The sequence below is a fragment of the Ciconia boyciana genome, chromosome 6 (assembly GCF_034638445.1).
Source record: "Ciconia boyciana chromosome 6, ASM3463844v1, whole genome shotgun sequence".
NCBI classification, from domain to species: domain Eukaryota; kingdom Metazoa; phylum Chordata; class Aves; order Ciconiiformes; family Ciconiidae; genus Ciconia; species Ciconia boyciana.
The window spans coordinates 561,327-573,332 of record NC_132939.1 but is presented as its reverse complement, the minus strand read 5'-3'; the positions used below and the strand labels follow the sequence as shown (position 1 = coordinate 573,332).

Sequence of the window (12,006 nt, the reverse complement as noted above, 5' to 3'; positions counted from 1 at the left end):
TTGACCCGGACACCTCGTGTAGTTGTGCTGCTTCAGAAGTCAGTGCCAGAAGTTACATGGGAGTTGCACACAAGTTAACCTGCCTAAAACAAGAAGAAACTTTCATGCTTTTAATCAAGCCCTTAATGCAAAGGTAGAGATAAAACACATGATGCCCAGAGATTTGTCTTACATAAGCTTTCGTGGGAACATATTTTTGGTAAACCTCAGTGTGATGAGTCATCATCTCTGCTGTAATTAACTTCCATAATGAACAAGGAGATTAGCAGCAGGATTATGGGGGATAAGAATAAATATGGGTTTAAATTAGATAAATCCGGGAGATAAAAAGCAGCTTGTGAGAATTCAGTCTTCTGCAGTGAAACCAGTTCTCTTGCAATGCAATTTGCATATTCTTTTCCCTTTTTTCCTTTCTGATCATGAAAGCCCAAACTAATTTTAGTTTTTCATAGTTTATATTGCCAGTTTGTAATCTTTTTCCTGCCTTCCTTTTCAGTCGTTGTTGAACAATACAGGACTGCTCTTTTCTGCTCAGATGCTGTAGTTTTTCCTGCTGCTTTTTCACTAGTGCTGTGTTGGGTTTGTTGACTGGAATGGGAGCAATTTGTTTGCAAGATCAACTACTACTCCCCTCTTTTTATTGAAGGCTTACTGAATATGCTGGCTCACCTTTAAAATAAACCCAGAGCACCCTCCACACCCAGGAGATCCTACATGTTTGATGTTATAGCAAGTAAATGCCTCTTTAAATGCTGAAAAGTTCCAATACAGACTAGCTGTGTCTTTTCACAACTGAATCCTTGCTCTTTCTGCAAAATAGCAGGGTAGGAGAGAGAAGGGGGAAGACAGATGCAGGGTGGGCAGCCTGTTCATTTTGAAAGCATAGCAAGCCTTACTTTTACCAGTCTGGGCTCTTTTAGCCACCTAGGTGGTACACAGTGTACCTTCCTCCCCAAGAAGGTTATCATCAAATTGATTTGGGCCAGCTACTGGGAGCTTCTTATTTGTATTCATGTATTTGTGCTTCTCAGCAAGCACCCAAGTTAGGGCTGAGGTCCAAGTGAATCTCCTGCTGTCTCCCCAGAGCCTCTAAAGCTTTACAATGACTCGCTGGATGCATCGCAGAGGGAGGCTGTCTCCTTCTCACTGGCACAGAGGGAGCTTGCCATCGTCCATGGACCACCTGGCACAGGGAAGACCACAACACTAGTAGAGATCATCTTGCAAGCTGTACAGCAAGGCCTGAAAGTGAGTATCAGTGGCAGGACTGTAGCGACAGTGATCACCTGGGTTTATTTTGCAAACTCATTGGGCTTCATGGCAGCTGGAGCAGATCCAGTAGCGGCTGTGCTACACTGCAGAGTCTGGCTTGGCTTGCAAGGACCAGGGAGTTTCCCCCATCAGCTGAAGTTAGGTGCAAATAGAAGCTTCAAAGCTCAGATTTGCTATTTATTGAAGACCCTGCACTAGTGCTTCAGAGCAAGGTGAGAATTGCCTTTGGTGTCTGGAGGCTGTGGAGATGTCAGTGGTTTATTCCCAATGGATGTGTTGGTCTGCCTCTCTGCTGAGTGTCTTCCTGCTCAGACACTGTTGCTCCAGTGTTCTGCTGTCCTTGGCAGTAACAAGCACTTGGTTTCTCCCCTTGCAGGTCCTGTGTTGTGCCCCTTCCAACGTTGCTGTGGACAATCTGGTGGAAAGGCTGGCTGGCTACAAAGCCCGCATCCTGCGGCTTGGGCACCCTGCTCGCCTGCTGGAGCCCATCCAACAGCATTCCTTGGACGCAGTCTTGGCCCGTGGTGACAATGCCCAGATAGTGGTGGATATCAGGAAGGACATCGACCAGGCCTTTGTACGTGTCCCTGCAACATGCCCCGGGTGGGTTACCCGAATGCCAGCTCCCTAGATTAGCAGTACCTGATCTGCTAGCCAGGCAAGCTGCTTTGTCTCTAAAGTTAAGGAACAACTCTGCCACTTGTTGCATGTTCTTAGAAGACAATTGCTACAGCCAGGTGGGCTGGGTTGCCCCAAAATCAGTGGCTAGAGGCAAGTCACAGACACTAGTCCTGATGTGAGCCATGGGCAGCATGCAGCCAGCCTGCACCCTGGTTGAACCTGGTATTTGTGGGTTCAGGGCACCATGAGCCCCCAGTGATGCTCCCAGTCTGGATCTTACTGTATACAGGCAGGGGTAAAATATTGGTGGGCATGAGCCTCTGTCATCAGTAAACCCTAGAAAGGCTACTTCAGGGGAGAGGAAAGGAAAAAATAGCATAGTGCAGGGGACTAACAGTGACAGCTGGAGATGCATGCGGCCTGGGTTATTCCCATTTACTCTGATTGGGAGGCATTTAACCTGGCCTTGGAGGAAAGGAACTGAGGTGCAAGCCTGGCAGTTTTAGAAATGGGGAAGGCTTCCAGCCTGAAAAGGTATCTCACAGAGAGCCTTGCTGCCAGGGGCTGCCTGAGCCTCCTCAGTTGCCTGCCACCAGTGCTCATCTTCATCTGCCATAGAGGCAGCTGAGGGCAAAACTCCTCCTAGCTGAATTCCTCATTGAAGTGGCAAAGTCATAGTCATTACTGCTGCACGGGGAGATGCTGCAGTGCCCTGCTCTCTAGATTATCTGTCTAGCATTGTTCATGCAATCCTCTTCACCAGAGAGCAAGAGAAACATTCACATCATTAATTCACTTCCTAATGAGATGTCTGGCTGTCCTGACACTCCCTCCCACTCTCAGCCACCTCAAGTAGAAAGTAGAGTACACTATAAAAATGCATCCTTAATTTCTTGTTTCACAACCCGATTTTCCTAAACTTAATTTACAAAGTAGCTCTTTTACTTGAGACGATAGGTTTTGATACTAATTAGATTCCCCCCCTCCCTCTTCTGGTGGCAGCATTCTCCAGAAGCCATTTTGCAGATGCATCCAGCTCAAGAGAGATCCTGTCTCAATCAAGGATGCAGGAGGGCACCTTCATACCCCTGCACACACATTGTGTCATACTTGCCTAAGTACATTGCCCTGCCCTTCAGTAAGGCACTGCATGTTTACTTTTTTAAATGAAGCCAAACATGGCTTTCAGCTCCATGAACATTAAGCTGCAGCCACCGCTATGGCAGCAGCTTCAGTTTTCCCAAATGTGGTTATGCATCATCTGGTGTTTCTGTTGCTGAGCAGCTGGGGAAGTCACTCGGCAGACAAGTTGTTCTTGCACATAACGTAAGGGAAGGAGAGGGCATCTGAGGGCTGGGTAAAGTTGTACTTGTAGCCAAGAGGCAGGTTCACAAAGGGGATGTACTTATCTGTGGGATGGAGACCTGGTTGTAGTCACAGCTCTACACCAAGTCTTTTTTATTTCTTAATTTATTTTATGTCTTTCTCACTAGCAGTTAATTTTTCCCTTTCCTCTCCTTGGGAGGCACTTTGAAAGGTGGGAGGAGGTTTTTTCACTGTTGATTTTCCATAGTAAAAGGGAAATTAGGGAGAAAGCAGAGCTTTCAGCACTAAGGTCTCCATCTGCTTCCTCCCTAGAGCAAGGGGTATGTGGTGATGGGCACTGGCCACCAGGGCTTGTTCTGCCCTGAAATACCAAACAAAAACCCAAGAGCTAACATACTGCTGCAGTTCAGCTTGCATAGCAACGCTTTGAGCTGCCCACGATCAGGTCTTTCACAGAAGATGCACCTGACCCATTAGCATCTCTCTCTCTCTGGGCTGTAGAGAGCTCACTTCTGAGGTCCTGGCCCATTTCTCCCTCATCCTGCCTCAGTTTCTCCTCTGCAACATAACCCTGCTTGCCCCTGTAATAATTCCTTCCTTTGTCTATTCCACATTTTGACTCTTCTCACTCCTTTCCTTCACCACTACCCTCAAACACAGGAGAACTAGTAATAGAAATGAAAACCCATGCTCACTTTGCACAGTTTCTACCCCTTTCTGTTCCCTCACCTGTTCATGCTTCAAGTTTTCCAGGACATCAGCTTCTAGATACTCCATGTACCAACAAGGGTGCAGCCCCACAGTACCCGAGCAAGAAAGGCAACACAGGTCCAGTGATGCTGAGCAGGGCCAGCCAGCAGTCCAGATCACCAGACAGGTCCAGAGCAATAATGACAAGACAGATCTGCAGTCAACCCAAGGAGAAAGCCAGGCCTAGGACACAAACCCTATAGCTCAGGGAAGGGGCAAGGTCTGGCCTTAAATGCAGGTCCTAGACCAATGAGTGTGTGGGTGGGGGCCCAAACGAGGCAGGTCAGGACAATTAGAGCCTGCTGGCACCCACAGAGCTCTAACGAGGAGTGAGTGGGATCCAGTGTGGATCCTCACAGTGTGCCAAGCAGTATCCTTGGGGCTGACTGACAGTTTCCTGCTCTGTTTCCTCTGGACTGGGCTCCCTGCTCCCTCAGCTGCTGTCAGAGCTGAGAGTCAGTCAGCTGTTTGGATCTTAATGTCACCAGCCAACACCAGAGAACAGTTGCTGTTGTTAATTTACTAGCTAGATCTTTTTTGCAGAACAGACATTAAACTTGGCCCTACTGGCACCATCAATTTTGCTCTCTAATCTTCCTCTGTTTCTAGCAGAGAGGAAGGAGATGCTAATCTGCTTTGTCCCTTCAGCTCAATGAATATCAGGCCTGGCGCCCACCCTGTCCTTTTAGATCAGGCTAAGGAAAAGATGTCTGTGTGATCACGTTATCTGCGTATCTGTCTGTGATCCCTCCCCTGTAACTTCTGAGCCAATCAGCCAATTTTCACTACACTTGACAGACATTAGAGGTCTCACAGGTATTAAATACCTACAAGTTTAGCCAAAACAGGTGGCTGAGTAGAGGAGCAAGACACGTGAATGTCTTTCCTAGGGAAAAGGCTGCAATACGAGCTGAACCGTGTTAGACACTGGAGAATCCATCCATACAGAGGATGATTATAGGATCCATCAGGTCTTATTGGTTTGGCTGCTTATAAAAGCTTCTGTCTGCAGCTTTTTCAGCTTTCTCAAGTCATCAGCCTTACCGCCAAGGAAATAATCCAAATTTCCATCTGAGAGTGTGGGTAGCTTTCTCAGGGTGACTTGCAGTGAACGATAGCTTGGCCGTTGTTTCGTAGCTGCTGGTCTGTAGCCGGGGAAGCGCTAGCAACCAGTGGTGATGATTTGATGTGTTAGATATATTTAATAGGCATTGCTAAAAAAAGCCATGAGCCTGTCTAGATATGGCTCTGAATCATTTACAGCAACACAGAGATGCCTTCTTAAAAACGTAAAGCTGCTGCTTTGGCTGGACATGGCGCAGTTAACTTGGGGAGCCCTCCTGCTTCAAGGTCACTTGGAGCCAGAGGGTCCCTGCCTCCTCCGAGCAATGGAGCAGAATGAGGTGGGAAGTCCTGGTTCCTCACCCAGCAAAGGCACGAGACCCTTCTTCCCATTAAGCCCAATCACCATTATACATTACTCCCTGCTTTGTGCCCAGATGCTTTGACTGGTGCATAGACTCGGCCCTTGGATGGACTGAAGCATCTGACCTTCTCCCTGCTGAACTTTGGGGCATTGGGAGAGGACAGGGCAGAGCAGGAAGGGCTGAACAGAGGGTTTAAGGACAGGGAGTTACTCTTCAACACTTTATGCTCACAATTCAAGATTATCAAAATGTGCAGCCAGAAGAGTTTAAGCATGGACCCACTAAGTCTGAGAAATTGCTGTCAACCCGGAGTGATGGTGTTCCTCCTGATATTCCCGGATGGTCTGATGGACAGCAATATTCTCATTTTGCTGCTTCATGCTCAGAGCCTGGGGTTGTATTGATATAATTCTATCTTTTGCATGGACAGAAATATTCTTTATGTGCTTCAAGCAACGCTGATTGTGGAAGGGGCTTTCTGGCAGGGAGAGGGAAGAGAAACCAAGGTTTCGTGGGGCTGATTATGATGAGCCATTGTGTCATGGTGGACATAGAGAAGCCATGCTGTATCCAGGTTCTTTGGTTATCTGAGAAGCTGAACATATCCCTAGGACTCAAAACAGTTTGTTCTATCTTGATTTTTCTATTTTATAGGCAAAAACCAAAAAGGCTCAAGACAAGGGAGAGCGGAGCCATTTTCTCAGTGAGGTTAAGGCACTGAGAAAGGAGCTAAAGGAACGAGAAGAAACTGCCATGGCTGCAGCCCTTACCCATGCCAGTGTTGTCCTTGCTACAAATACAGGTGTGAGATCCTCTTTTTCTTTGCAGTATTTTACCTCACTTGCCAGGACTCACGTAAACCGTGTGCCCTGCAATACAGCATCCTCCTAGGCTAGGAGAGAGACTCAGTCTTCCTGCTCCAGGCTCCTGGGAGTTCAGTCGCTGCATGCTCTCAAACTCCTCCACAGTAGGATTCTCCCTGCTTACACTCTGGCACGTGATGTTGTTGTTTAGCAAAGAATATGGGTCTAGGAGGGCCTTTGGTGTGAGCCAGCGTAGCCCATCTTTGTTAGTTCTGAGTAGGAGCTGAGCTTTCAGTGAGTAAACAAGTGCTATTGGAGGTGTGCAGTCTGCTTATTGATTTCATAAGTCACATGGAATTGCTTTCCTGCTTGGATAATTTCTGTGAGTGATTGAATACGGCACATGTTTCCGTAGCCTGGTCTCAGTCTGCACGTATTTGGTTAGTTCTGTAAGTCACCCAAGTGGTGTAAACAACATGGGATTTAGGGAACAGTTCCAGGTATTCGTCAGGCAGCGCGTGTAGGCACATCTGCATCTCTAAGTAGGAAAGTAATACCCTTGCGATCAAAGGGGAACATAAGTGCTTAAAGTTTAACACGTGCTAAAGTGCTTTTCTAGATCAGATGTATAATACTCCAGGGCCCACTTACAGTCGTCAGAGTTGGTTGCTCAGGGATTATTTGCTGAAGGGAAACATCAATAATTTTAGGTCATAAAAAAGAACCTCATCGGGCATTCACAAGTTACTAATGTGAGTTTAAAGGAAAGATAAATCCTTCCAGTGCATTATTTGCTGGGAATTGGCCTCTCACTTCTTTTAACTTCGCCTGAAAAAATGAAGAGGTTTCCTTTTTTCAGTAAAACTGGTATTTTGTGCTGACCCCTTGTGTTGATCAGATGTGATTTTCTCCTGGGACTCCGGAGCTTGTGAGCCAGTGTGGAGGTCTGTGCAATTCTGCTTCAGCAAAAGGTGGTGGACAAACAAGGAGTTTGGATTTTGTATTTTTCTTAGTTAAGCTATCTTGGTATTTGTCTGAAACCACATAGTTTGATGGGAATTATTATTTACGCAAGCCAAAGTGCTCTGTTGCTAGGTTCAGCAGAGAGAGAATTCTATCATGGCAACACACAGGGACACCAGTGACCTTTAGTTAATGGGAGTTCGATAAACTCAAGTTGAGCTGCAAGGCTGTAAGGGAAGAAAACCATCTGCACAGCTGCATGCCACGTTGGTACAGTCTTTTTTAGATAGAGAGAACCTTTCTACTTATTTATCTGCCTTTCACCTTCAGCATGGCAGAATTGCAGAAGTCAAGTTCAAACTGTATGCCCCTTGTTACCAGAGTGGATTCATATAGGCTGGAAAAAAATTTTTTAAAGGAAAATGTGGTGTCTCAGTTGACCAACTGTAACATCTGAACGGATGCAAAGCTGTAGAGGCAACAGGATTTACAGTGGCAAAGCAAAATCACCCCTAATCAGAGCTGCTTTCAGAGCTACACTGCAATAGCACAGGAGCTTTGGAAAAAAACATTTCTGTGAATGCAGTGAATAAAAATCTCCTTGTCTGGCGTGCTGGCTTCTTAATCCTCCTCTCCTCCTTTTGCATCCCTTTTTATTATGAATTGCAGTGATACTTTTGATGCCTCTGAAATTCACAGTTCTGATCAAGGCGTGGATCAATATCGGTTCATGTCTGGATTATAGTAGGACGTGTGTAAGGGTTATTTGTTTGACATTACAAATGGACGTCCGATGGGAAAAAATAGCCCTTGCCGTGGTTGTCTGATTACAGTCTCCTGCGCTTTCCCTTCTCCTGCTGCCATGAGGAAGGACAGAGTAGCACAGCCAGGGTCAGCAGGGCAGAGGAGTCAGGGTCTCAACTGATCTTGCCCTCTTGGGGTGTCCCTCAGTGTATCAGGCAAGGCAAATCTCAAGTCCGTCATCCTTTCAGTTTTGGTTGGTGAGAAGTTTTGTTTGCAGTTGAGGGCAGAAGGAAAGTGGGTGTTCATTAGTGCTTTTGCTCTGCTCCTGCTCTGGGTGAAGTATTCGAGCATATTGTTCTGTTTGTCATCTGGGTTTCACTGTTGTTTTCAAAGATACTTGGAAGCTTTTGGGCCCAGATGCCAGGGCAAAAAAGTACAAACAGAAATTGGCAAAAACAATTCTGACATATGCATATAAATGTATGTGTATTTGGTATGGACTACACAGCGGAATTTCTAAATCTCTGCGAAGAAACATTATTTTACCTGCCTCCCTCAATCACAATTAAAGTGTGTGTGGTTTGTTTTAAAAACAGGTTGCTTGCTCTTCTGTGCTTCCCTGCTAAGCTGTGCACTTTCTCCTTTAATTAGGTGCTTCCTCCGATGGCCCACTGAAGCTGCTCCCTGAAAATCACTTTGATCTCGTGGTGATAGATGAGTGTGCTCAGGCCCTGGAAGCCAGCTGCTGGATACCTCTGCTGAAGGCTCCAAAGTGCATCCTGGCCGGGGATCACAAACAGCTTCCTCCCACCATCATCTCTCACAAGTAAGGAGCAGCTCACGGTCCTGGGTCCTCCTGTTATTTATGCAGCCAAATGCTTCTGAATGGCTCAAGTGTCAAGAGATTTCTTTAATGTGGATTATTTATTGGTATCTGCCATCAGCTGGGTTTGGTCACACTGCCAGAATTAAGTCAGACCTGTTTTATTGATGGTCACTGCTTAAAGTTTAATGCGGCTCCATCTGAACAGGCTTCCTTATTGCACGAGGACGTGACAGTTGGTCGTTTTACCTGCTGCTGACCGAGCCACCTAATAGCAAAGCGCGTGTAGTCAGCATGGCGCTGGAAAGTCGCCTTTTGTGCTGATGAGTGCCTGCTGGGCAACTGCTCCAGGGCTTGCAAGGGTTTTGAGTTTGCAGACAGGGAGAGCGATCTGACAGGCAGCCTTCAGCCCCGCTCTGGAGTTGCTGGCGATTCTCAAAGGCGTGTGCACCTTGCCTGTGAGGCTGTCATCCGTGGGGGAGCAGAGACGTGGCCTGCAGGAGTCTGCGCATTGGATTGAGTTTTATAGGAACAACCTTAGGTGGGTTACCTTGGTAGAGCTGCTAAAGCAAACCTCAGAAACAGAAGGTGATTCTGTACCAAATCCCGGCCATTCACAGTGGGAATACTTGCTCACACAGTGACAGGGAGCTCTCTGCCTTTGAAACACTGCTGTGCGCATTTTGCAGAGGTCCTTTAAGCTGCATCAGGGGCACAGTCCGCACCTAGAGTCCCAGCCTCCTCCAAGATTGCCTTTTGTCCTTGTCCCACACTTACTTAGGAGTTGTGTGCCCACAACAGAGAGGATCCTCTGCAGAAAAAGCAGGGCAGACAGGGAGGGTGAGTGCAACGAGGCAGGAAGAGTGAGCAGAAGCTTACGCCAAACCGTGTTTCAGGGAGATCTGTTACACTGGGAACGTCAGAGGTAGCTCTGCAGCATCATGGAAACAGCTCTGCTCAAAAAGCCTTTGTAATGATGTGGGGTCCTTCCACTCACCGCCATGGCCTCTGCGCAAGGGGCAGGTGCTGCTGAGATAAACAGCAGATAAACAGCATGAAATCGGAGGGTACTGTCCTGGCTGGCGCTGCTGTGCGCTTGTCTGCATCCTTCCATCAGTCACCTGAAACATGCTCCAAAGAATTCAATGTGTTGAGCTTGCGTTGTTTGCTTTGGTTTGTCTCGTTAGTGAGAAGGATACTTATGCTATGCGCTAGGATTGGATTACTCAAAATTGTGTATATTTTGACAGATGTTTTTCCTGAGGATGTGTCATCAGCAGAGATTTTTTTTTTATTCCACTTGCTTAGCAGCACTCTGTTTGAATTCTTCGTTTTCTCTCTGTTATGCAAAGTAATTTTCAGAGTGGTTAGAAAAGTTGTTCAAAAAACAGTTTAAAACAATCACATCAGCCATTCAAACCAGTAAAATGGTAAGCAAACAGAAGGTGAACAAAACAGAGACACAAATTCTGGTTTCACTGACCAGTATTTATATATAAACTTTTAAATGTTTGTTTTTAAGAAAGATGATCTGTTTTTCTACGTGAAGTTTCCTTGCGCCTGGCAAGAAGGGTGGCTTGGTTTACCTCCTCTCTGCTGACTGCAGGCTCTCTAGAGTGAATTCAGGCTCATACTCAGTTTAATCCAAGTCTTCTCTTCCCTTTATTAAATTCTGCTTCTGTGGTTCCACGTTTATTTATTTAACGTATTAATGTGGGAGTTGGCCCACCGAGATGCTGCGTTATCACACACACCACAGTGATTATAAAACCTCACAATACCTACAACGTGCTTATTTAGAACAATTAGTTTGTGGAAAAGATCTGTAGCTAGTGCAAATTGCCTGTGCTTCGAGGGGGATACTCCAAATAGCACTGGGGAGCCTTCGGGTTGTTGAAAATATAAACGTGCACATGTTTATCTAGCTCTAGATCTGGAATTACTGAACCGTCATTGTGCAGAAGCAGAGAAATAGGGCTGACTTCATAAACTTTCTCTCCTGCTTCCAAAAAATAATGAGCAAGATACATATCTATAATCTCACTTGAATTTTGAACAAGGGAAATGAAAAATCCAAGGGAGGCAGCGGCTCACAGCAGGTGGCTAAGAGATGGTGCAAATGATGTTAAGATGCTGTATCATCTTCTCATTTTACCATCATCGGATGCACAAATGCTTGTTGTTTTGCAGATCTTGGCAGTGATAAGCACACTCCTCCACTGTCTGGTGGAGGTATCTAGGCTGGTGAACTGCACAAAGCCAATCCAGCACCCCCTACCCTTCTTGTCTCGCTGTTTATTTACTGTGAGTTTGCAGGCTGTGTCTCTGTGCCTAGGTTTTCCCCAGCTGTAAATTGGGAATAAATAATTTCACCTCCACACAGAAGCCAAATGGCTAGCCAAGGCCAGGGAAGTGGAGAGAGGCTGTAATCTGTGCTGAGCTGACAGATGTTGTTAGCCTAGGGTGGGAAGGAGGAGTCAGGGGCTAGAGCCTCACTTGCTTACATTAGTAGGGAATTGGTTTAATCTGGAGTCAGATAACAAAACTATTCCCAGTAGAGGAGAGCTCCTTGCCTGCTGTGCAAGGTACTTTTTGGCGTAAGTATCTGGTTACTAGCAAGAAGAAATTTGCAGTGTGGTCCTTCTAATTTCAGGGTTATCGTTCTTTTCTTTAAGTGATGCATAAGGCTTGTCTTCTCCGCCAGAGAAACTGTAACACAGCTGCATAACGCCCCTGTCTTCATGCTGTCCTCGGCCAGCAGGATTCCTCTCGCCTGCCGTTCTGAGCAGTGCCACTGATTTGAGATTTTCACCTCTCTCTCTGCTTTTGCCAGTAAGTTGTTCCAAATTATGAATAAACAGAGAAGAGGGAGTTGGATGCCCTTCCTCTGCTTATGCTTCTGGTTGTGGAAGTGCACTTGTTCATATCTCAGGCTCCTGCCACAGCAATGCTGATTTACAAGATCAGAAGCTGTAGGTGGACGAAAATGCTCACCAAACAGTCACTGTGGTCCCGAGACAGCAACTATGTGCTAGCGAGGCAGACGGGGCTGCCCAGCCCCAGGAACAGAGCCTAGAGACTTATTATCCCAAGACTGTCAGATTAAGGGCAAAACACAGTAGAAATACCAACTCTCTTACTATGGGTGAACGGGTCTAATGCTCAAGTGATGTCAGTTTTGGCCCCCCTTTGAAATGAAGCAGATTTTCTTCAGAAGAGCTCCAAAAACATTATACCACCTACCCAGCTGCTTTCTTCGTGCTGTCATGATGGCTGA

General features: G+C 46.4%; 1 protein-coding gene across 1 annotated transcript in view; it reads left to right on the top strand.

The window, feature by feature from the left end:
* IGHMBP2 (immunoglobulin mu DNA binding protein 2) overlaps positions 1–12,006 on the top strand; it is a 48,090-nt gene that overhangs the window by 11,507 nt on the left and 24,577 nt on the right. The window contains exons 5-8 of the mRNA XM_072866061.1: positions 1,085–1,248; positions 1,649–1,849; positions 6,051–6,198; positions 8,558–8,732. Coding sequence (XP_072722162.1) covers positions 1,085–1,248; positions 1,649–1,849; positions 6,051–6,198; positions 8,558–8,732 — 688 coding nt within the window. The remainder of the gene's footprint in view (positions 1–1,084; positions 1,249–1,648; positions 1,850–6,050; positions 6,199–8,557; positions 8,733–12,006) is intronic.